The 25,739-nt window shown below is 39.4% G+C and overlaps 1 protein-coding gene across 1 annotated transcript; it reads right to left on the bottom strand.

The window, feature by feature from the left end:
- Positions 1-3,165: 3,165 nt before the first annotated feature.
- On the bottom strand, positions 3,166-21,951 carry LOC139999109 (uncharacterized). The gene is made up of 15 exons (XM_072025890.1): positions 20,710-21,951; positions 19,020-19,101; positions 18,823-18,938; positions 18,238-18,307; positions 17,299-17,371; positions 14,712-16,208; positions 14,171-14,395; positions 13,017-13,448; positions 11,441-11,557; positions 10,591-10,761; positions 10,351-10,485; positions 9,125-9,507; positions 7,937-7,979; positions 4,786-7,389; positions 3,166-3,314 (listed from the first exon to the last, which is right to left on the bottom strand). The coding sequence occupies exons 1-15, from the start codon at positions 20,799-20,801 to the stop codon at positions 3,166-3,168; spliced, it is 6,189 nt and encodes a 2,062-aa protein (XP_071881991.1). The 5' UTR covers positions 20,802-21,951.
- Positions 21,952-25,739: the final 3,788 nt, after the last annotated feature.

Here is a 25,739-nt window from a genome sequence, read left to right as displayed (position 1 = left end):
TGTATATCAGTTTACTAGTTTTGAAGAGACAGACTTCAAAACAAATCAGAGACACCAAATACTTGAGTTTAAAATCCTGTATAAAACCTTTAACGTGACCTGTAGAATTACCAATTCTGCTGCATGAAAGTCACAGATACTGTCTTAAAACAAGAGTGTGGACTCTTTCTGCTGGTGTCAGTTAGGACAAGGCTGGTTTTTAGAATAAAAGCAAGGACAAAACTAACAATCATCTTTAGAAGGGAATTTCTTGCACTGCCCCAAAAGGCCATTAGGACCTCTTTTGCTAAGCGAGGCCCCATTTCTGTAGTATCTCAGCAGACAGAGTCAGCTGCTCTTTATGGACTATTATTTACTTATTAATTAGATATTTCAAGTCAATTTACTTAGTCTGGGCATTAGCTGCTCAACAGAAAACAACCACAGAGCAGTTACTTTCCTGTGGATCGCAGCCCCAATTAATAAGCCCGAGTGGCTGAATGGGGAGCAAGCTCAGGCCCTGTGTGGCAGTGGGGTTAAGCAGTCACAGCCCAGCTTCTGGCACGCTTCGTTAGCCCCCGCTCATCAGCAGTCACGTGCTGACCACAGCTGAAGTGGTGGGATGTGTGATACCCTAACGCAGTGTGCCAGGTGCTATGAAAAATGATTTGCTCCTAGCGGCGCTATCTAGTTAAGGGTGTTCTCTCAGTTCTTCTGAAATAGTTTGTGAAAAGGAGCCGAGAATCCCCCCTCCTGCTTCTTTCAAGAACTTTGTTTGGAAAAAAAAAGAATATTGCCCTGTTAGGAAAGCCTTAATTAGGTTTTATCCAATGAGTCAAGAGTAACATTTATGCAGAACAGCTTTTGTGTGGTGAATGTCTTGTTTGCACAACCTGTGACACTCAACAAACCCAAACAAAATGCCCCTTTGCTCATCTCGCTGACGAGCTCTTCACTTTGCACAGCTTGGCACAGAGGCCAAGATGCCCTCTTATATCCTAGTTGCAGCTACTGAATGGAAAACAAGGCAGCTCCTTCAATGCAGTGATGGAAACTTGGCAAGTGTTCTTCCTCTACCCTCACAACTCCGTGCCTCTGCCCAAGGCTTTCATCTCCTCTGGTATGGAGGCCGCCTCACTATCGAACACGTACTAGCTAAATTAGGGAAGATGGAATGATCCCTTATCATTAAGGCTGTGTGTAATGCAATTAAAATGGAGCATTTTCTCACAGCACAAGAGTTCAGCCCTGTTCTCATTCTGAAAAAAAAAAATAAAATAAAAAATAAAAATTGGGGTGTGCCTTAGGACTTTGATTTGTTAGAAATTACTGCCTTGAATAATTATGGGATGATATTAAAGACTGAAATGACAGAGAAAGAGCAACTTAGAGGCACTTGCTTCTCTTACATAACTGCAAGAACAAAAAATACAGGTTGGAACACGGAAGACAGCAAGGCTGTGAAGCTGACCTAGAAGGGTACTTATATCATGAGCTTCCAGAGGTCAAAGCGCTGCTGTTATTTCCTCTTTCTACCCACATTGCATAGGGAAAGCTACTAAGCCAAATGACAAATTGATCCCAAGCACATCACCTTCAAGGGGTTACAAATGCCAAGCTGCTTTGTCCTGTTTCTCTTCTGAATCTGTTGGTGGCTATCACCAGGTTTCTTTGGAAAACAACCAAACCAACCAAAAGGGATACTTCTAAGCAGCAGCCAGTAGGGGCCGACACAGGATTAGGTTCGTGAAGATGGCTTTGTGAAGTCTCCCTGTTGCAGTTAAGGAGACTGAGTCACAAACAGAGCAGGAGAAAATGAGTGCAAGGAAACTGGAGTTGCTCAACATGCAAGGACTTCATATGGATCCAGTAAAATCGGTAAAATTCTGTAAAACTCCAAGGTCACTAGTCTAGACCTACTGCTTGAGTTGTTGCTGAGACAAGAAGCATGAAGCTACATGTCCTGGAATTTGGGATGATCATAAATCCTGCACCACAGAGCCAATTAAACATCTTGGGTGAAGATACTCCTCTCATTTCAGAGGCTGCAACCTAAGCTGGTGGAAGCAACCCCTCACTCCTCTTGTGGTAACACTTTGAAAACACGGATTTCACAAATCAGAACTTGCCCAAAGGGCCATTCATCTTCTCCAAAAGAAGCCCTAAGAAAAACATCAGAAAATAAACTCTATCTGTCCTTCCATAGAAATCTATTACTCCTCCTAGACTATATGAAAATGTAGGTTCTTAACTGGGGTTTTAAAAATGCATAGATACCTGAGCTGAATTTTTTTTTTTTTTTTTTTTTGCATTTCATAGAGGAACAGAAAGCTACCACCCTTTGAGATGTGTGCACGCCAACATTATCCACAGGCCGCAGACACTGACCTCTAGAAAATATTCTCCAAACCACATTCAGTACTCCACATCAGCTGCAGCTCTGAAAAGGGCAACATCGCAACCTCATACGCTCACTGCTCCTCTTCCCAGTGCTCACCTCCCTTTACAAGCACTGCACAGCGTGGCCATGTTTACAAGAGAATTGCCTGAATTTCAGAGGCACCCACATTACACTTCCAAAAATTATGGCATTTGGCTAAAAAAATTAAATATGGTTGTAAGAGGACAGTAGTAATTACATCTTTAATTATTCCTAAGAACACAAAACACTTAAGTCCTAAATTGTTTACAAATTTAACGGCTTACAAACCCGTACTTCTCAGTAAATTTTTTTTTTTTTTTTAAATAGCATTTTCATTCATAGTAGTTCTACTAATAAATCTATAGTTTTTAAAAGAATATTTACAGAACTTTAATGAAAAAATAAGACTTAAGCACATAAAATTTAAGCAGAAAATAGCTTACAATTACACTGGCAGTAAAGTAACATGGCTTCCTGGCTACTGTACTCATTACCATAAAAAAGGGGATAAATACGAGCATAAAAGATTTATTTTTCTACCTGCCATTCTGCACAAGCATCGCATGGTATAGGAACCACTATATGTATCTACTAAAACAGGCGGCATCATATCTGTAAACATATTAAGAAAAGTACTTAGATAATATCATCAGCGATAGCTTTACAAAATCTGAACTTAAAATCTGAGTGTAAGTCAAGTCACATTAAAAATTCCAATGTCATTTACAGAATCATTCTAAAAACTGGCTCTTTAACTGTTAAGACTATTTTCTTGTTCTTGCACTTGCTCTTGTGCTTGATCTTGTTGTCCTGTTCGTCCCTCCAGCAGTCTGAGTTGTCTTCACATTGCCTTCAAGTTTTTCTTCAGTTTTGTTTCTTTTCCCTTTTTTGGGTGATCCGTTTTCATCATTCTCTATTCGTAGACAGAAATATTAAATGGAAATTTATATCATAAATCAAGCATTTTATAGAAAGTCAATCTTCAGTTCCATTGTTTTTGAAGGGAGATGTCCCTAATGACTACGTTCCAAAGCTTACATCTATGAGTTCAACAAACCAGTTACAAAACCCACACTTCTGCACATCCAATATCCTTTAAAATAGGTCCCCAAGGACATACAGCTATTTCTGAAAGTAGGTTAACATTAATGAGAGCACCAAAACCAATTAGCTATTATTTTAGCTAAAAATTCTTCTACTGATATGTAAAACTAAAACATATCTAACACTGAAGAAAAAAACAGCAAAAATGAATGTACAGCAACTAATTTATTGTCCAGCTAGAACTGCAAAGTCAGGCTTGTAGTTGTAACAAACACACTGGACGCTTCTGGAAGAATCCACATGGCACAGACCAGTGAAGCTGCTCCAAGAGATGAGCATCGACCCAAGCACCACCACTAAAATCCATGTGGGGAAAAAGGACCTCCCCCCAAAAGAAACTATTCAGACCGGTAGAAAAGCACTGGGAGAGATCAGTCCTTTGGGAGGTGCATGTAGCAGTGTCAAGAAGTGAAAACTAGCAGAAGTGTGAAGTCAATAAACCAAGAGGGGAACCTGCCACAATAGATGTACGTGTTACGTTTGGATAAGCACATGTAACAGATAAAGAGATGAAGAGAAATGAAACGAGAGCATGGCCAAATCACAATAGGATTAATGCACATAACCTGCCAGAAAATTCTTTGTGCATCTGTAAAGATTCATTACTTCCATTTTATTATATTTATTTGACGATAATTTCTTATTACAACGTGGTATCTTTAAAATTTTATCACATCCAGCTGAAAGGTTTAGGGAATATTTCAAGTGTCTGAAGCTAGAGCTCTATTGGCTTGGGGAAAATAAAACTGAAAAACGGGAAAAGTGAGAGACATGTGGAACTTCTGCTGTCATTTGAGCTCAAATACAGCTCCAAGTCCTTCTAGCACCAACTTCATTACAGCACGGATAAGTTGTACAAGCTACCCAAAACCTGGACATACAAAAGCAGGAGCTTAGATGGTATTTAGGAGAAAACAAGCACAGACAATGGGTGCTACAAATGTAATTATCATGCTATGCTCATAACCACCTGTAAGTTAGTTAATTGCTGTTATTTAACCTGCAAGTTACGGATTGAGACAGCAGAAGAGCATGAGAGCATTTGAATAACTCAGCAGAAGAGGAATACAGCTGTCAGATGCCATACAATCAATCCATTCTGCTTTGGAGAAACATCTGGTTTGTACAGGATAACCTAGCCCCTTCTTTACTTACCACTCTTTGCTACATTAAAGACCCACTCTCTATTTACATTAGACTATGGCAGCCAACAGTAATAACCTGTACAAAATTCTAGACTTAGCTATATGTAGAAAATAGAAATATTTTTTTTTCCTCACCTGATTTTGATTTTTTAGGTGGTACATCATCTGCTGGCAACAGACATTTTCTTCTGCAAGAAGTGGAAGTTGTCTGTTGGGTAGGGTTAACCTCTTTTCCTTTTCCAGACTGATTACTTTCTTCAGAACCAGTGGGTATCAAACACTGCATTTCCGAAATGTTGCCGTTTTCAGGCAAGTTGCCATTGTCACGAAGAGAAGTAGCTGCCTCTGGTTTGAATTGTACATTTTTCCTCTTATTTCTCAGTTGCCTTTGTTTTTCCTGGGATGAGTTATTTTCCAGAGCTGTACCTTCACCTTCCTTAAGGATTCCGTTTTGACCTCTGTCTTCAGGCAAGACAAGCTTTTCCCTGAGAAAGGTTGAACTAGTTTCTTCAGATTTGGAAGGAACTATTTTCCTTCTGCCTGCCTTCGATGGATTTTCTTTTCCTGATTGGGTTACTTCCAAAAGTATACCCTGTTGCTCTTTGGGAGTTTCATTCTTACCATCTTCTGGCAAACCTTGAAGTGAACTAGAACTAACAGCCAGTGAAGTGATACTACACTTTTTCCCTGAGTACCCTTTTGAAAGGTCAATTTTTTCTTCGGAAGAGGGTTTTTCAGAAATCATTTGTTTAGCTTTCCTATGATTATTATTTCTGCTACTTTCTTTTGATAAGTTACGTTTTCCCCGAGCAGGAGTAGAACTTGTGGCTTCTAATAATATGGCAGCTTCATTCCTTCTGCCTCTTTTTGGTTGATCTTTTAGACTTGAAACAACTGCTCCTAACGGAACATTTTGATCTTTAAGAGCCTCTTCTTTACCATTATCTGCTGGCAAACCACGTTTTCTTCTAAGAGAAATGGAATTAGTTGTGTGTGACACTGGAGGAGTTTCTTTCCTTCTGCCCCTTCCTAATGGCTTTGCTTTTGCACAGGACACCGATTCCAAAAGCACGTTTTGTTCTTCATTAGTACTCTCCTCTTTGTCATCAGTTTCTGACAAGCCACGTTTTCTCCAGAGAGAAGCTGAACATTTTGCCTCTGCTGCTAGATCAATCTCTTTTCTTTTGTCCCTTGCTGATGCATTTGCTTTTGCCTGTGTTCGATTCTCTTGCAGGATTTCAGTTTGCTTTGGTTCATTTGCTTCCTGCTCATTTCTTGTCTGCTTTTGATGTCTATGAGCAATGCCATCACTGTTTAGAGCAGTTACCAATGTGTCAGCTGTGTTGTTCTGGTCTTTCATTACTTGGTGTGCCTGCTTGACACAACTAGAGGCTGAAGACTCTTTGGGAGAAGATTCCTCTGTTTCTGACTTACATTTAAGCATAAGATCTAGGCTGTTTACATCCTGGGCAAATTCATCAGCCTTCTTCTCTGAAGAGTCTTTTTTCCCTCTCCTGCTTCTAGTTCTGTTTGCTTCTTGTTTGAATTCCAAGTTGAGAACAGTTACTGGCATTTTATCTGTCTCTCCAGAAGGTGATTCTGACTTTAATCTTTGAGATGCCTTTGTAGTATTTTCCTGAGCATTTTCCGCTTCATCTCCCAGAGATACTTTCCTCTCATTTTTGGTGGGTGATTTTGTTTCCGTAATGGTTTCATTTGAAGTCTCCTTGGCTTTCTGAACATTCTGTGTATTTTCAAGTGCCATCCCGCACATGTCTGGTTTTACTTCTGTTGGTTGTTTTCTAGCATTTCTTGAAGACTTACCTCTTTTTTCTGTTACCTTTACTTCAAGTTCAGTTCTGTTTCCAGATGCTTCTGTGGGGGCAGTCTCAGAAGTCTGCTCATCACCTTGTAGTAATTTTGCTGATTGGTGTTTACGAAGTTTCCTTGTCGTCCCATGAAGTTCCTCTGAAGGAGCTTGTTCAACCTGTTCATTCCTAGCTCTTCTTTGTCTTTTGGGTGGAAGCAGTGCTTCTGTGTTTTCTATTTTTTTCATTCCTCTAGACCTCTTCTGATGCAATAGAAGAATTTCTTCTCTGTCTTCTACACTACCTTTGTCAGATGCGTTTTCAGATTTTTTTAAATCTGTTTGCAGTTGGTGATTTTCATCCTGAGTGCTACTAGATACGCCTTCTGTCTTTCTGCTTTGATCATCTTCAGTTACAGATGTGCTACTGATATCATACTCCTGCAAAGCCTGTTTCCTATTTGCAGGATCTTTTTGTAGCACTGAAGAATCTTTTTCAGAAGACTCAAGATCCTCACTAGGATGTTTTAACTCCTTAGGTTCCTTAGTTTTACCTCTTCTTGGTCTTCGAGTATCAACCTGCGTTTCCACAAGTGAAACGGTTTCAACTGTTTTCTCAACAGGATGCTTTGAAACAATTTCTTTTTCCATGCAAAGATTTGTTCTCCTTCCTCTTCCTGTATTTTTAGCTACTGAAGTTGAAGTACTGATCTCTCCCATCTCTTCTTGGATGCTCTTTTTCTCCAGACCTTGCAATTCTTTTGAATTTAAATCCTTTTCACACTGCTTTGTTGAAGGTGGATGTACAGTCTTCCTTGGTCTGCCCCTTGTTAGTCTCTGGGTAGAGTGGTCTTCGCTAGTTGACAACTTTTGTTGAGAATCTTTATCTTGTGAAGTATTTCCTTTGTCTTCTAAAACAGTTTTATTCCCCCCTACAAAGTTTGTCATATAGAAAAGAGCACAATCAAAAGTTATACATTACTATGCCCGATCAAAGTATCTCTTGAGTTTTCATTTTCCTAGTAAAGCGGTCTTGCTCAAATGAATCATATTTTATTTTAAAAAGTAACAGGGATTTAAACAGACTCCTAGAATAAAACCCAGTTTAGTACACAGAGTTATTTGTTTTATTTGACAGGTAGCACTCAAGCTTTAAGATATATTTTGAAAGTCTTTGCAAATAAAGGTGATTTTAAGTGGATACCTTAGCAACAGGTGATTTTTTGTTTGTTTGTTTTTTACACTGGTATGTTTGGAGATGCCACCGTTATTACATCAAACTACTACACCATTTTTTAAACACCAATAGAATGCCAACACTGGTTTGTGTTACAGATTACTGCTCAAATTCCCTGAGATATTTGCTCCTTCCATACTATATAATTTGGAATTTTTACAACACGTTGAAACTTCCTAACAACACACACAGTCCTGCATATTCATTATTACTCTAGTTAAAATAAAAGTGTTTGTACTTACCATACTCACGACTGCCATTAGTACAAGCAGTTACAGCATCTTCCTGCTTAGGATCCATAACATTTTCTGACCTGACCTAAGGAAATAAGCAATAATCAATACTTTTGTGTGTGTCTGACAGGACAAGAAATAGTTAACTAATAGAAAATTGGGAGTGAAACAGTTGAAAAAAGTCCTGCCAAATACTTTATGAGAAAATGAAGCCAACTTCGTTTGCTAACTGCATCATATATTTGGTACTACCACAAAATTGAACTTAATACTTGTTATCTGAGCTAGTGTAGCAGTTTTTACAGTGAAAGACAACACAGTAGAGTTTTAAAAAGCATTCAGTAAACGGGCTGAACATTGTCTAGTAAGATTAGAAAAAGAGGGTTATTGAATCTAAATCATTTGAATGTTTTGAAGTGTTTTATTGTAGTTCTACACAGACCAGCAATACTCATTTTAATCTATGGATCTGGGAGTCAACAAAAATCGAGGCTAATAAAATACACCAATGACAAGAGTGATGAAGGTGCGAATTGTAAGGTCAAAATGGTAACCCAGAGCAGCCTCAGCAGCCATTTAGGTAGGGTTCCTCTAAACAAAGTACATCCTAATACAAGCAAACAGAGTAGAATTGGTGTCCATTCAGCAAGCAGTGAATGAAAGCCTTATGGGCATGAAGAGCAATCAACTGACTACGTGGTAACACCAAATTTTGGCAAAAGCTCAGTGCTCTTGGATGTTTAAAGAAAAAAAGCGTTTTGAATTTAATCTACAAGCTATGAAGAAGCTGTACAAAAAAAACAAACATGCATATATCCCACTTATGAAAAGGAAGGCACAGAAAGAACTCCATTGTAGTCTGTAAGTAATTTAAGGGTGCTTTAAACATAACAGAAACAAATGACTAGAAAAAAAGTGCTCCTTCAAATTTGTACTCAGCTGCATCTTCTGGTTTTTACCCATTCACACCTGGACAAAGCTACCAAGGAAAACACAGGTTGTCAACTTCACTGTTTTCAAATAAACATCAGGTGCTCTTCCAGAAGGTATTTTGTCAGCCACAGGTCTTGTGCATGAGATATTTTAATGAAAATACAATGATATAAAACATGTCTTATTAGATGGCCTAAGAGTTCACTTCAACCACAGGCTCCAAGCTTAAATAAACTCTTTCCAAAAGCTAAAGAAAATATTTACCTTTGTTTCCTCTGACTTCTGCTTGGCAGTCTTCATAAGCTGCTTGATGCCCGACAGGACCTCTACAAGTCCTGGCTTCTTCTTTGGGGTTTTTAATGGCTGCTTGATGGCTGATCCAACGTTGACTGACTCCAGCTTCTCATCTGGTGTTTTCCTTTTACTTTCCAATTTCACCTGAGAGGCTTGTTTCTCTGCACTTAATGATACGCTGTCCACATCAAGATCTTCTTCCAGCATAGCTATTCCTTCTGGAATTCTGGAGTACATTATTTCAAATATAGACTTTGGAGATTCCTCCTCTCTCATCAAATCTGAGATGTCATGACAATCCAGTATCTCTCCTGAAGAATCTGGAGTATTTAATGGTGACACCATCATCTCTCCTGAAATAAACAGTAGGTTTATCTAATTTGGCAAACAAACTAAGCAGGAAATCCAAACATTCCAATCGCTGTATAACTAAGTAAAAAATGGATTCAATCAGCCAAAGCTTTCTACAAGCTAAATCCAAAACTGTGTTTCAGCAATTGGTTTGGTAATTAGCAAGAAGGCAATTAGCTCCTACAAGGCACAGCATACGTTAAAAAAATTAAGCCTAAAAAACCTTGATGATTTTTTATTTAATCTGATAAAAATCATTAGTATTACTACTCTGAATATTGGATAATTCATTCTTGATTTTTGTTGGTGATTCACTAGATGCTCACTTTTGCTAAATTCTTAGTAAAACAGAATTTAAAGAATTCTGAGTTATTCAGGAACACGACTGATATGCAAAGTCATATGCAAAAGACAGAAAAAAAAAGCTAAGGATCATCTTAACACAAATCTTCCTAATCTGACATTTTTCTTAAGTAGAATCTTTGCAAAATTCTACAGCATAACCACTCCCTGCCGTAAGATTTTGTCATTGAATCTAGATGTATCCCCTGACAATTGATTAAAGGATTGCCATGCTTCAACACAAGGTTTGCCTGAAACAATACTTCAGCATTTAGAAGTTCGATATAAAACCGAATGAATAAAAAAATAGCACCTACCAAAAAAAATAACTGGAACTACTGGAAAATGTCCTCCAATACATGATAAAAAAAAAATCAATGGTTGCAAGATGCTTTATCTCTACACTAAGTCTGCCTAGCATTAGGCTATGCACTATCAGTGAGTTGCAGACACAGCTACCCCAAAGTATACTTTAATAATTTCTTTCCAATTAACAACCATACCAGATTCTTCAGGAGTACGCAGTTCAGAAGTGTCCATTGTCGTGCACGGTGGTGTAAGATCACTGTCACGAACAGTGCTTGAAGGTGATGTTTTTCCACTTGTATTTTCTGGAGTTTTAAACATCTCAGCCAGCCCTATAAATTATATTCAGAAAAATGAGCACTTGTTTCGGAAAAAAAAAAAAAAAAAGTGCACAGTTGGCAGAACCAGTAACAGGTTTTAAAAATCTCACAACGTACCTGTGAAGCTTTCATCCATATTCAAGTTTTGTTTCGAGATTGGATTTTTCACCACTTTAAGGACCTGTCCAGCTATTCTACCAGTGGTAGAGTGCGCTCTGCCTACAACTACTGTAGCAGGAGATTCTGCATGACCTGTGCTAAAATGACCTTTTATTTTTCTTTCTGGAGGAAAAAAAGGAAAAAAATAAATAAATAAATAAATAAAAATTAGGACACAAAGATCCCTTTTATTTAAAACCTAGCCAGAATCACTCAAGAGATTCCACAAATTTATTGGTCGTGTTTAGCTAATACAGACTGCTGGGCATACAGAAGTGGTTAAATTGCAGCTACTTTAAAGGGCTGATTCGTTGTGAAATGCAGCTCATATATTCGTTTAAGATTTGAGTGACTACGCTCAATGAGCATCTGAGACAAGTTTTCTTAGCTTTCAGAAACGCTCAGGGATTATCCTGAGAGTCTTTCAGTCTTACTCCTTTCCACCTGCATAGAATCCTTTAGGTTGGGAAAGACCTTCACCATCATCCAACGACCAACCTCACCACCACGTAAAGTGGTTAAACCGGAACAGAACCTCTTTCAAACAGCACTACAGCTTCAACTACAGACAAGGGACAAATACTTACTCCATCCACCCAACACAATTAGTTATTTAGATACATTCTTAAGATGTTTTGAATTAATACATTTCAGTAAATTCAAGTAGATTTACACGCTGTGAGAAAGACACCAATACCCATTTAACATCTTGCCAAAATCTCAAACTTCCAGCTTCTGCAGTTAAATGCCAACAAGCTGTTTCAAGGTTAAGCAAACCCCCAAACCTTAAAAAGAAGTAAAACAAATACCTTTGGTGACTGTGTTGTCTTCTTCATTGGTCTTCGTTTTGGGGCACGTTTTTTAACGGCCTTTGCCTGTGGTCTTGCAACACCCAATTTTACCACTTCTGCCCAAGATTTCGCAACTACGAAGCAAAACAGACACGATAACCTTAACTGGCAGCTGTGTAAACAGGACTTCACAGCTATTTATGATTCCAAAGGATTTGCTGTAGTCAGAAATCACAATTTCAAGCTGAATCTTAACGAGTGTCCAAGCATCCAGTACGAGCGTCCAAGCATCCAGTACAAGTGTCCAAGCATCCAGTACGTTTCTACAACAAAAAGCGTCATACAGTTCCAGAATCTGTGCTAAGTGCTGACCTCACTCTGTCCTCACTCTCTGCTCGAGTTCAAAAAGCATTTGGACAGTGCTCTCAGACATGTGGTCTGATTTTCTGGGCGGTCATTTAAGGACCCAGGAGTTAAACTTGATGATCATTGTGGGTTCCTTCCAATTCAGGATATTCTGCGATTCTGTGAAATATTTTCCTCATTACAAATTTGCCATAAGCCTTTCAGTCTTGCACTTTATTGTACCTGAATTTTTCCTTAACAGAATGTAAGGTTTAACAGCAAAAAAATGTTTTTTTTGTTTTTTTTTTTGTTTTTTTTTTGCTTTTTTGTTTTTTTTGTTTGTTTGTTTGTTTTTTGTTTTTTTTTAAGTGAAACATATCCAGGATTAACCAGGAAGGCCTGTGATTTTATCTCACCATATAATAGGACTATCACTGAGACACTGCACACAGACACTGCACACAGCATGTTATTCACAACTTTAAAATGATTCTACAAAAAACGAAGATAGCAAAGAATAATAAATTGCCAGATGAATGTTGATATTGATGGGAAATTTTAAATTTGAAAGAGTCAAATTGATATAATTTGTTTTCATAAATTAAAGACATCTCATCTTTAAGTGTTTTCATAAAGATTAAATTTTCAAGAACCAGATTCCCTCTCAATTTTTCCAGTGGTATCAAAACTATTTTGACCAACATTTGAATTTGAATGTTCAACAATTAAAATATTTGTGTCTCAATGGTTATCATCCATGATGTCTGCCATACACCCAACACTTACAGGCAGTCCAGTCTACAACTGACAGTGTGTGAACTGGCTAGGGAAAAAGGCATAAAGAAACTAAGCTGAATACAGGTAAAATGCATGTTTTCACCAACAAAAATTATTGAACTGAAATTGTATCAGTTATATACTACTCCAAATTGAGGGACTTGGAGGATCAATACCGCAATTAACCTAACAAACAGAACCTTAATTCTACCATTTTTCAGTTTCTGAGTATTAGGATTTGCGTTCTAAATACCTTGTTATAAATCTAGTTGCTAAAGCGATGGATAAGTGTGAGAACATAAAATTTTGCAATTCTCAGATGATTCAAAAAAAAAAAAATCCCACAAACCATCAGAATATACACCGATCATTTGGTGGTCTCAGAATAAAACTAATAATAGGACTACTTCAGTTTTGTAGCTGTTTTTTAAAGCAGTAGAAATCATATTAAAATTAACTGCTGAAACAAACCTAGTAAGTTGGCAGTAGAGGCACCGCTTCTTCTTTTTGAACTGATAACTGCTACAGCACCACTCCTCCTCTTCATGGGAGTCTTCATACTACGTCGTGAACTTCTTGTTAAGTTGTTAGGTGTTGCCATTGAGGTTTTATCATCTTGGCTAACACCATTAGATTTAGGTGTTTTCTCTAGGGCACCATTTTTCTCCCCTGTATTCATATCTTTTGCAACACTGTTCTGCTCTTCTGCAATTGGTGATGGTGTTGTGATGTGCGAAACAGAGAAACGCCCTTTTGTGTAAGGTGCTGGAGAGCCTGTAGGAAGCTGCGGTGTTGCTTTTCCAGAGTCAGGGGAAGAGGCAGCTGGGGGCGTCTGGGCTGGCAATTTTTCTGGTGACATTTTTTCTTTTTGCAAACATACAGAAAGTTCTTGGTAGAAAAAAAAATAACAAAAAATTACTGTGCAAAGCTAAACTACAAGTGTTCTTTTCTATCTCTGAAAGTAAATGCAATAGTATAAAATAGCATCAGATCAGTTGAAAAAGTCTTAGATGTTACTCTCTAAGAAGAAAGCAAATTGGCAACAACTTTTAAATTTCAAAAGCCTCCAATGGCCTGTGCAAATCCAACTGAACAAATTAACTTTGTTACTCTAGTTTATTCAAAACAGTCTTATTCCCATAAAGTGCACTACAGGCTTTCACTAGCTTAAATCAGCAGCTGAATGTTTTCAGACTTCTGGCCAAGCCACACGGCCATAGCTTGCATAGTCTGGCAACAAACTACTCTTTCTAGATTGCGTCTCTTTTCTGCTATTTATGATTAACTGGTGCCAGTAGATTCTGCTGTTAAGCACAAGCACACAAACATACTCCAAAACATGCATGAGAACAAGCAAAAACGTGTGATGAAATAAAGCACACCCCCTGGATAAAGAGAGGTAGACGAACAATAAGCTGCACATCCTCCTTTGGAGGAAAAAGTTTAAAAACGCTGATTAAAAAATACCATTATAATTCCCAGTCAATATGTCCACTTCCTAACATACATCTTTATTATTCATTTTGAATTCATTTTTAGAAGTCTTTGAATTTACAAGTTCTGTTCGTATCACTTAGCTTAGCGACTCAATTAGCCTCAGCATTTATTTACCTGGACTGCAAAGTGCTTCAGCCCCTGAGCCTTTTTCAGCACTGCGCGTGGGGAGCCTCCAAACGGTAAGCTCAGCCTTGCAGGAATCGCACCTCGTTTAAGAGGTGAGTTGGGAGGCAAACTTTTGTCAAAGAGTTCCGGACTTAGATGACCACCAAAAGACAATCTTTTTCGCTTGCCTAAAGGCTGAGGTAACAGATCACCGCTCTTCCTCTTCTGAGACACTCTTTTTGTGTTACCTAAACAAAAAATAGCAATAATTGAATATATCTCCACAAATCAAAGAATCCAGGAAGTCACCATTTTAACCAGCACAGGAAACAAGGCTTACTTGGGCATTTTAAAGGCAGAAACATATTAGAAAGTAACTCATTTACATTCAATTGGAGAAAATTTTATAGAAATTACTGGTTATTTTTAGGGTCATATATATAAAAACATGATGTTACAGAACCAACGTATCAGCAATTAATTATATATTTAAATGGAAAAATTCTCACGAAAATTAAGAGATTTTCTCCAATTAAGTGCCAACAAGGCGCGAAATCTATTTACCTGATTCTTCTTCAGCCAACAGGTCAGAAACATTCATTTCTGCAACAGCCTCATTGTCTTCCAGTACACTAGCACTTCCCAAAGACCTTTTTGATGATGATCTCCGAGGTCTTAGAACACAAGTATCTTCCAAATCTGATTTCTGATTACACCCATTGGTGGCCAGATCTTGTTGAGTTCCACTGTCCTGTCTGTCTACAGTCTTATTGTCGTGTTCTTCAACTGCATTTGTCTCCAGTGCTTTCTCAGTTCGCAGTTCAGAGGTCCTCGGCCTACCCCTTTTTCTTCCAGAGCCAGATTTCTGACTAGCAGGAGATGCCAGTTCTGATGTTATCTCTCCTGAAGTTGGTGTCTCTGAATGGATGCTTTTGTTTACAAATTCTTTACTTTGTCTGACATTTCTTCTGGGACTCTTGGAATTAGAAGCAGGAGACTCAGAATCTCTCTTTTTTGAATCTACATTTGTCTGATCACAGATTTCTTTCAGCACTTCTACTTTCCCCGATTTTCTTGGTGTATGTTGTTTACTGTTTCGTCTCTGGTTTATGCATTTATTTTCTGCCAAAGGCTGTTGTTCGAGGCTATCATTTCTGCACACTGAATCTTCCCTTTGAATTTCAGCTGAAATTTCTGAAAAAGATTTGTGTTCCAACAACACATCTCCTCGAGCTGTCGGAGTACCAATATTTACAGAATCCACCCCAGTAGCTTCGTTGGTAGGTGACATGAAACAAGATCGAGGACTCTTCCTTCTGGGGGTTGGTGTAGACATAACATGTTTGTCTACTTCAGAAACGTTTGTCATGTTTGTTGTCTGTGCTATTTTCTCTGCTGTTATTGCAGAGTTGTAGATTTTCACCTCATCTGCATAACCCAAGCGTTCTATGGAGCATGGCTGCAGCAGACATGCTGCATTTCTGTCATTCTCCTTACTGGGTTTGGGTGTTTTGGCTGGAACTTCAGTGCCTTTAGATTTACCTGGTGTACTTTCTTCCTTATGATCTTGCAAGTTACTTCTCCTGAGAATACTTTTTGTCATCTCCTTTGAAACAGAAGTTCGCGGACTTCTGGTAAAACATTTCTTGGTAGCACTTCCTACCATTGAGATTTGATTAAGTTCTGAACTAATTACTTCTTGTTTCATTTTATATTCTTCATTATTTTCACTTATGCCAATTTCTTTTTCTTCAGTAGGGCTTACATGATCACAACTTGATGCGATTTGAGCACTTGGTTCCTGCAGGGCACCCTTACCACCTTCTTTTCCAGCTTTTTCAGGTACATTTCCTCCTTGCAGAGTTTTTTTCACTTTAATCTCATGTTTCAGCGTTTCATAGAGTTTACTAAAGGGAGACATTTCAGTTTGCTTTCTAGTAGATTGTTTTATCTTATATGAAGATTTAGGTGTTTGTAGCTTAACTGGTAAGGCTTTGGACATATTTTCCTCTGTACTTTGTTTATTTTCATCAGCATTTTGTTCTTTGCACTCAGAATGATCTACAGCGTAAGCAAAGCAAAAACAAAGTTATGTAAAAAAAGCAGAAACATAAGTAAAGTTCCTTAAATACAGATGAGAATTCCCTCCTTTCCTCTACCAAGGCTAGCAACCAGGCTCCAGGATATGGGACTGTACACAAAGCTCTGTTTACAATAACAATTCTCTCATAATAAAAGCATTAGTTGTGAAATGTTTAATAAATTTTAAGTTGCAATCTGGACCTTATCCCACATTCAGATAAGGCAATTTGTATTTCATGCTGCTGTTTTTCTTCGGTGGCTTATATACCTATCTTTCACGGCTGCCACAAGACAAATCTGTGAACACAGAACTAAACAATCACTGAGATCGGCTTACCACAATTCAGTCAGTTTCCTGTCTTGCATTTACCCAGGTGCTGTATTGTTCTAACTGTACCAATGCTTCTCTAGGGTAAAGCAAGACAATAAAACAGAGCTAGCACTTCCCAAATGAGACAGAGCAAGTGACCGCACGCATGCTGGAGGCCTGAAGTAACATGCTTCACTTCACATTTTCCACGCAGAGAGCAGTCAGCTAGCAGGGTTCATCCAAGAAGTTGCCTTTCGAAACCACAAGAAGCTGAGCCCTTGTGAACATTTACACATCCACAGTCTCAACACTGCCATATACCAGCATGAACATCTACTAAAACAAATGCTGACATGTCCACTTCTCTTAGATGCAACGGGAAATACATGTAAAGATGGAGAGACTAACAGACAAGGAAAAAGCACACTGATCAACTTTTGGAAAAGGAGATGGGGGTTAGGAAGGAGATCTTTAAACGTGATCTTTTGGGGTTTCAGCAAAACGTTCAATACTGTTTCTCAAAAAGTGTTACTGCCCGTTTGTCAGAATGCAACAATGTGTTTTCCCCTGGCATGGGTAAATCACAGCATTTAAGTACAATGCAGTAGTACACTGACACAGGAATGTGTACTGTGCTCAGTTTGAAAAATCTTTAAATATATTTATTTTGCTCTTTTCAACCTTGTTTTTCCTCCATATGCTAAGAATTAAAATTAAGGAGGAAGATGAACACAAACCCCCTATAATACAGGTACCAACCTGAAGATCTTTTAGATCCTGAAGTTTGCTTATGTAATAACTCCACTTCTGCCACCTGCTGAACATGAAGAACCTGTAAATTTGTACAACGTTACAGCAGAGCAACAAATATTTATTTAGCTTTCTACTGAACATTGGAAAAGGCTAGATTTATAAATGTGTAAGCATTGCATACTGAACAGGTTTAAAAGCACTCAAATTAAAACCGAGTATTTCACCACTTAAGAACACTAACTGATACTCTACACAGCAAGAGCTCAAGTCTTGTTTTATTATTATTAGCTCTAAAAGCAGCTGTAGCATATGAACATGTACAAGCACATTCTAAGCTCACTTTTGTACCAGACCTAGTGGAAGAATTTTATTTAAATAAGAGAAACAGAACGTACAAAAATCTTCAATAGCCACAGTACTCGCTAAGTAGCAATATCCCCTTGAAGGGTTAAAACATTGTTGGGAATTAAAAAAAGAAACAAGTGCAAATCAATTATTAAAAGATAAACTTAGTTTGATATTTATAAATTCCAACAATTTACTAGCCCATAAAACAACATACTTTTGGAGGAAAAAAATGCTCAGGTTCTAGGGCAAACATCCCCATTTAAAAGTACAAGTATATCCAATGTTAATACTTTGTTTCCTGCATCCTATCCTCTCCTCAAAAAAGATAAGGATTCGTTTCAATAGGTTGCCTATAATCTTAATAGATGAGTAATAGATCTATTAACAGAAACTGATAACTCTAAAAATAATATATTGAGTTTAAAAAAGATATGAGTTCATTTGCATTTTCAAACGGAAAGCTAGCCTACGATTGAAAAAATATTCCTCATTTAAAAAAAAGCAGACAAAACCCACAACAAAACAGGGAAATAGAATTCATCCTTATCAATACTGATACCAATGTATTTAGAAGTAAGCCTGTCACCACAAATTTACCTGCCGCGTTTCATCTTTTGGAGATCTGGAACGCCTTTTTCTTGGAGTTGATTGGAGAGGATATTCAAACCTGGATGAAATATTTTAAAAGTAAAAACAAGCATTTTTTTGGTTAAATAGCTGATAACTAAATTCGCATTATTAAGATAAATGACCTAGAAAGAGTTGTCCCACTCCCAGCAATACCAACATATTGCTTTAAAGTACTTTCACTACATCAAAATATTCTCTTCTCCTAGAAATGTGTTTGTCCTTGAAACAAAATCAAAATGATCTCTCCAGACAATTCTATCTTTATTGATTTAGCTTAATATAATACATAAAAGTAATAAAAAAAATCTTTAAGCCGTCTTGCCTTCTGGAGAAGCTCTATAAGACATTGTAAAGAGATACAAAATAAACTAAATTATCTTTCTGAAAATGGTAAAACGATGTTTTAGGTTTTCCCATTCATCTACTGCTATCTCCTGTATCTTCATCCGGCAGGTAGAGACCGTCCACAGAGTTCCCCACACTGTTTGGCTGCAGAACATGTTCTAGGATCAAGGCATTGTCTGTCAGAGACAGTTTGTCACTGGCACTTACCTGAAAGAACGATCAATAATAGTTAACACATCTCCGTGCTTCAGAGGTACAGGTTGCTGAAAACAGCTACCGTTCAGCTGCGTAGGATTTACTGTACTTAAATTTGTCAAGATTGCCTAGAAATAAAACAAAAATTTCAGTAGCCCGATGAGATGCAACAATGCAATACAAATGTCATTAAAATATGCATATCTTACCTCCTCGTTTTCATTTACTTCAATTTTACAATGTTCTTTTGAGACATGAGGCAACTGGATACGGATGTCACATTCTGTTCTCCTAGAGGTGAAAATATAATTGGAGTTTACAGACATGCAGAGAAGACAAAAAATCTCACTGCTGTAGAATTTGGTGCTTTGACATCCCAAATTTCAGCTAATAATTTGGATGACTGTACACAGAAGAACAAAGGGACAAGAAAATACATTGAATGAAATACTTAACGTGATGTCTATCGCACCAAAAGAGTTTGGAACACTAGGAAAAAGCCAGAAAGTTATTGCTACCACAGGGAAACCTTTTCTCCACCAAAGAAAAAAATGAATGTGATCAGCAGTTTAAATTCCACCACTTTTCTCTGGACATATACATTTAATACATGCCAACAGACCTAAGGCAAGAGAGCAGTCACTAAGTTCTCCAGGTAAGAAACAGGGGGAATGCTGTACTTGGTGCTAATTTCTGTGATGAAAAGTGGTGGAAAAAACAGCACTGCAGTAAAAAGGATCGAAAGAGAAACGCGGAGTCTAAAGCTTGGATTCTAAGTCACGTTATCAGCAAAATACACTCTGTCCAAAATCTGTCCTAGTGCTAACAACACAGAGATCAAAAAAACCAGTGTCTGAGTGGCTGAGAAGCAGCCTTTTCATCCGCCAGTAAAGCCAATTATTATAGGACTGGCTCCAGTGTGAAGCCGCAGATTACCATTAGTGGCCAAAATTGTTAGAATGCAGGCTTGCCCTGCCTAACCCACCAGGGAGCGTTGAACTCATTCACCTTAATTGGCTAAAAGAGTTGAGATCCTGAAGACAATTAAGTCTGAAAAAAAATGCAGGACATTAGGCAATGAACGGGAAGAAATGAACCACCTAAGGCTTTCAACTGTGACAAAAAAATATCAGGAGCTTATGTTTCTGTAATGCCAGAGAATCCATACTGGAAAAAAGGTAAAATAACCAAAAATCTGTTCATGACAAGCCTAAAAAGACATTAAAACTGATTATCATCTGCCTGGGCAGCTCTGCTGAAGCCAAAGAAGAGTATTATTGACACTGCAGTGCTTCCCACAGACTGGCACTACGGGATCTGATGCAGGACTGGATAATTAGTTAAGATATTAATCAATCAATCAGAGAAGTGCTGAGCAAACCCAGTTCAAGAGAAGTAAAAACATTTATCAATTCTTGATACTAGCTCGTGCATTTCATTACTGAGGCCTTGGAGAACCAAAAAAATAATTAAAAAAAAATTAAAAAAATAAAAATAAATGCAAAAGAGCACTGGTATGAGCACAGTTGAATGCAAGCCACTTTCCCTTCTGCACTGGTTGGTTCTCTAGGACCTGCCCGCAGATAAGAGTGCCACCACTTGCTAATTGGACACACGTCACATGTAGATTACTTGCAATCTCATAGCTCTAGCGGATCTCTTTGACAGAAACTTTGGGGAAAAAAAAAGAACTTTTTTTTAAACAAGGAAAGGTCAAAAAGCGATGACAAACAGTAAGTTCCGCTCAAGTAATGTGAGTCCAATACCACTTTTCCTACCTTGAACAGCATTCACAAATACAAACAGTTCTTTCTTGCAAGTAAATATTAAAAAGATTCTGTCTGCAGGAACTATCATTAATGTTATTTCAATGCATCCGAGTACTCGACACATTCTCACCTTCCAAATAAACAAGAACTTGCAGTGAGTGGAAAGTGAATTCCATCGGTCCCATTGCGTTTAATTACAATTATTTTCCCGAAGAGCGGCATCTTCCAACATAAGAAGTCTTACCTATGTGAGAATGTCAAAATTACTCATCCAAGTCATGATTTATTCTCATAAATATGTAAAGCAACGTAACCCTTTTTTAATGCCGTTCAAAACACTCCTAAAGTACAGCACAAGAGCCTTGTGCCTGTGCCACGTGAACGAAGTGCCATTTCCATGTGTTTCCCTGCACCTGGGAACTATCCACCACGAGCATTGGTTGAAATCGTGCACAGGAGCGCGGGCACTACACGTTTGGAGGAAACAACGCTTTTAACAGCGGTAAGAGCAGTCATCACGTGCTCACACAAACTTAGCAATACCGCTTTGACGTATGCCATAGCTGCTTGGTATCCATCAGAGCCTGCAAAGAGGCAGCACCACTCATACAATGGTTCATTCCATGAGCGATTTAAAGCTATTTTCAGGCAAGCAGTCACTCCTGCTCACCTACACCTGGTGCGTTACCTTCCTCTCATCTACTGGGACGTTCTCGGACTTGGCTTTCAAGCAAAGCTGCCTTTGAAGCAAACCTGGAGAAGCCGTGACTGCGGCTGGAGCTATTTATCTGCAGCTCCCTGTCAGTGCCAGCTCTCACACCCGCAGAGGTTTCACAGAAATCCCGCTGCAGGCTGGGTCTCAGAAGCGACTGCGTCCCCTGGGCTCTCAGGGAGCTCCCTCCTCCAGGAGGAGGCTGAAGCACCCGTCATTACCACAGGATCAGGGTCCCGAGCGTTGCGTTAAATACAAACCTGACCAAACCACGACATTTCTCACCCCTTGGCCCGTCAGCAAAGGAAGGACCGAAGGGGAAAGGCCTGGCAGGAGCCCCGCGGTGCCGGCTCCCTGAGGGGCTCCCACAGACACACACAGCGTGTGACAGCACTGACAGCGCCCCTCCGCCAGCAAACCCTTGGGTGTGCCTGTGCACGGTGCAGCGCCACATGTTGTTCATTTGAAAGCAGGCCCTACAACAACACCTATAACCCGCGCATGGGATTAAAGCCCAGCACCCCCACGCCACAAGCACCGTAAGGGCAGCACCACGGAGCGATCCCAGCCCGCTCTCAGCATCCTCCCCGGCACTCCGCTTCCCCCAGCAATAACCGCGTGTGGTTTTAAAGCTTATTCCCAACGCCAGCAGCCCCCCGCCCCCCCTCACCCCGTCCCGTCCCGGCGCTCACCCCCTCAGCGCGGTGCCGGCTCCCTCCTGCTGCCGCCGCCGCTCCCCGCGGCGCCCCCCTCCCGTCCCTCCCGTCCCTCCCGCCCCTCCCGCCCTTGCCGCGCGCGCCAGCGCCGCCTCCGCCCGCTCGTATCCCTCCGCCGCGCCGCTCCAGGCACCTGAGGCACCGGAGACACCGGGAGCTGCCGGAGCTGCCCCGGGGGGACACGGCCCCACACACCCAGCCCCGGTCGAGCCGCCTCGAGGCCCCTCGGCTCTATCCAGCGCCGCTCGGCGGACGGACTCTTTTAGCCCGGGAGGCCCCAGTTGGGCAGCAGCTCGCTAAAAGCTTCCTAAACTAACGCAGACAGCCGAGGCTGGCTTCTGAGCCGCTCCTCCCCTAATTCAAATTGGTTTTGGTTTTGTTTTCTTCATCATAAAAACAGGGCGCTTCGAAGGGGTAACAGTAGGGGGAGCGCGGAAGGAAGCAGCAGTAAAAGTGTTGAAAATAAAATCAGCGCTTTAAGTCTGTTGTCGTCATCTAAGTAGTTACCTGCTGTTACCTACAAAAATTTATTCCCTGACAGGAATTGAGTACTAAGGCTTAAAGTTGAGACTCTCAAGAACTCAAAACAAAGCCCATGCTGCTCTATATGTGAAGATTTTAAAAAAAAAAAAAAAAAAAAAAAAACACTGGTGAGGAGCCAGGGTGACTCAGGCCTTGACCAGAAGGCCTTGACTGCATAAAAGTAGAAAGCTGATACGAGAGAAAATTGTCATCACCACATCCAACATCACGGCCATCCACATTCTTGGCCAAGTCTACGCTTGATATCTATCATTTAAGCAAAAATTGACTTCCAGTCAATGAGATAATATGGTATGAAAAATGACAAGAAACCCTGATCTGAAAATAGGCAAGCAGAAGATGCCTTTGAACCCTTTAAATGTAGACTCGGGTCAGAAACATTTTTAGACTGGAAGGACTCCACCTCAGCCCTTCGTGACATAGAGAAGATTATTTTTAAAATGCTCTTTAAAACATTTAAGCACAGATGAAAATTAACTACATTAAGACACATAACTTCCATCATTATGCTCAATTTTTCTTCATTTTGCACATTTTTACCAGTGGCCTGCGGTTACAAAGCGCAGGCCCCAACTACCTCACGTTTCATTCTCCAGCCTCCTCCACGCAGTACATAAAGCCAATTTAAAAGCAAGTCATGTATTTGCTCTCTGCTGATTCTCTCTGAGGCTTAAGGGAGTCACAAAAGAGTTTGGACTTCTATAAAAGGGATTAGAGAGTACGGCTCTCTTCCCCTCCATGAAACAGAACAGGAAAGTTCTTAGAAATGAGGGAGTAGAGGTAGGCCAGGCAGCAGATGGAGATGCAGGTGACTTAATGCTCCTCCTGCTCTTTGGGCATTGGTTAGCCTGGCTGCTCGAAACCTCATTTTCAGGCTGTGGTTTCACAACAAATGAAAGCCAACCTGACCTTTACCTACTGCCAGAGTTAAACAGAGTTGAGGTATTTAAAATAAGCACGAAAGAAACAAAGTACGCCTAAAAGTTCTGAATAATTAGACAGAGAGAACAAGTTACTCTTACGGACAAAATCAAAAATACTTCAAAAACTTGGCATTGCTCGTCGGTCGAGGGAAATGATTGCCCTGTTCTGCTCTGCCCTGGAGTGGCCTCACCTCGAGCACTGTGCGCGGTTCTGGGCACCACAGCACAAAAAGGACATTAAACTGTTGGGAGAGTGTCCAGAGAATGTGTGACTCCAACCATGTCTTCTACCAGCTGATGTTTCAATTTCGGATTTTTCTGGATTAAATTAACTCTTGTCACATCTTTTACTACCTCCTTGTTTTCTACTGGAGTCTCCGGCAATTTCTGCAAGGCATTTTCATCTGTAGTAGGTTCCAATTTTTGCTGTGGGGCCCTTGTGAGCTGCTTGATGCCTGACAGGAAATCAGTAGGCTCTACAGGCTCTGGCTTCTGCTTGGCGGTCTTCATGAGCTGCTTGATGCCCGACAGGACCTCTACAGGTTCTGGCTTCTTCTTTGGGGTTTTTCATAGCTGTTTGATGCCTGATGCAACGTTGACTGACTCCAACTTCTGATCTGGAGTTTTGTGACTCCAGTGGAGTGACATGCTATCCACATCAAGATCTTCTTCCAGCATAGCTATTCGTCCTTCTGGAATTCTGGAGGACATTATTTCAAATATAGACTTTGGAGATTCCTTCTCTCTCATCAAATCTGAGATGTCTTGACAATCCAGTATCTCTCCTGAAGAATCTGGAGTATTTAATGGTGACACCATCATCTCTCCTGAAATAAACAGTAGGTTTATCTAATTTGGCAAACAAACTAAGCAGAAAATCCAAACATTCCAGTCGCTGTATAACTAAGTAAAAAATGGATTCAATCAGCCAAAGCTTTCTACAAGCTAAATCCAAAACTGTGTTTCAGCAATTGGTTTGGTAATTAGCAAGAAGGCAATTAGCTCCTACAAGGCACAGCATACGTTAAAAAAATTAAGCCTAAAAAACCTTGATGATTTTTTATTTAATCTGATAAAAATCATTAGTATTACTACTCTGAATATTGGATAATTCATTCTTGATTTTTGTTGGTGATTCACTAGATGCTCACTTTTGCTAAATTCTTAGTAAAACAGAATTTAAAGAATTCTGAGTTATTCAGGAACACGACTGATATGCAAAGTCATATGCAAAAGACAGAAAAAAAAAGCTAAGGATCATCTTAACACAAATCTTCCTAATCTGACATTTTTCTTAAGTAGAATCTTTGCAAAATTCTACAGCATAACCACTCCCTGCCGTAAGATTTTGTCATTGAATCTAGATGTATCCCCTGACAATTGATTAAAGGATTGCCATGCTTCAACACAAGGTTTGCCTGAAACAATACTTCAGCATTTAGAAGTTCGATATAAAACTGAATGAATAAAAAAATAACACCTACCAAAAAAAATAACTGGAACTACTGGAAAATGTCCTCCAATACATGATAAAAAAAAAAAATCAATGGTTGCAAGATGCTTTATCTTTACACTAAGTCTGCCTAGCATTAGGCTATGCACTATCAGTGAGTTGCAGACACAGCTACCCCAAAGTATACTTTAATAATTTCTTTCCAATTAACAACCATACCAGATTCTTCAGGAGTACGCAGTTCAGAAATGTCCATTGTGGTGCACGGTGGTGTAAGATCACTGTCACGAACAGTGCTTGAAGGTGATGTGTTTCCACTCGTATTTTCTGGAGTTTTAAACATCTCAGCCAGCCCTATAAATTATATTCAGAAAAATGAGCACTTGTTTCGGAAAAAAAAAAAAAAAAGTGCACAGTTGGCAGAACCAGTAACAGGTTTTAAAAATCTCACAACGTACCTGTGAAGCTTTCATCCATATTCAAGTTTTGTTTCGAGATTGGATTTTTCACCACTTTAGGGACCTGTCCAGCTATTCTACCAGTGGTAGAGTGCGCTCTGCCTACAACTACTGTAGCAGGAGATTCTGCATGACCTGTGCTAAAATGACCTTTTATTTTTCTTTCTGGAGGAAAAAAAGGAAAAAAATAAATAAAAATTAGGACACAAAGATCCCTTTTATTTAAAACCTAGCCAGAATCACTCAAGAGATTCCACAAATTTATTGGTCGTGTTTAGCTATTGAATTTGAATGTTCAACAATTAAAATATTTGTGTCTCAATGGTTATCATCCATGATGTCTGCCATACACCCA

Source organism: Anas platyrhynchos, chromosome 19 (assembly GCF_047663525.1).
Source record: "Anas platyrhynchos isolate ZD024472 breed Pekin duck chromosome 19, IASCAAS_PekinDuck_T2T, whole genome shotgun sequence".
Lineage (NCBI taxonomy): Eukaryota > Metazoa > Chordata > Aves > Anseriformes > Anatidae > Anas > Anas platyrhynchos.
Note: the sequence above shows the minus strand (reverse complement) of the source record. Positions and strands in the feature narration are given on the sequence as shown.

Excerpts from the sequence above, each read along its gene's own strand:
- LOC139999109 (XM_072025890.1), bottom strand. The coding sequence starts at position 20,801 with ATGCCGCTCTTCGGGAAAATAATTGTAATTAAACGCAATGGGACCGAT. Across the intron at positions 18,308-18,822 it reads ATTATTGATCGTTCTTTCAG|GTTTGAATATCCTCTCCAAT; the intron begins GTAAGTGCCAGT and ends TATTTCATCCAG. Across the intron at positions 10,486-10,590 it reads TATGGATGAAAGCTTCACAG|GGCTGGCTGAGATGTTTAAA; the intron begins GTACGTTGTGAG and ends TATAATTTATAG.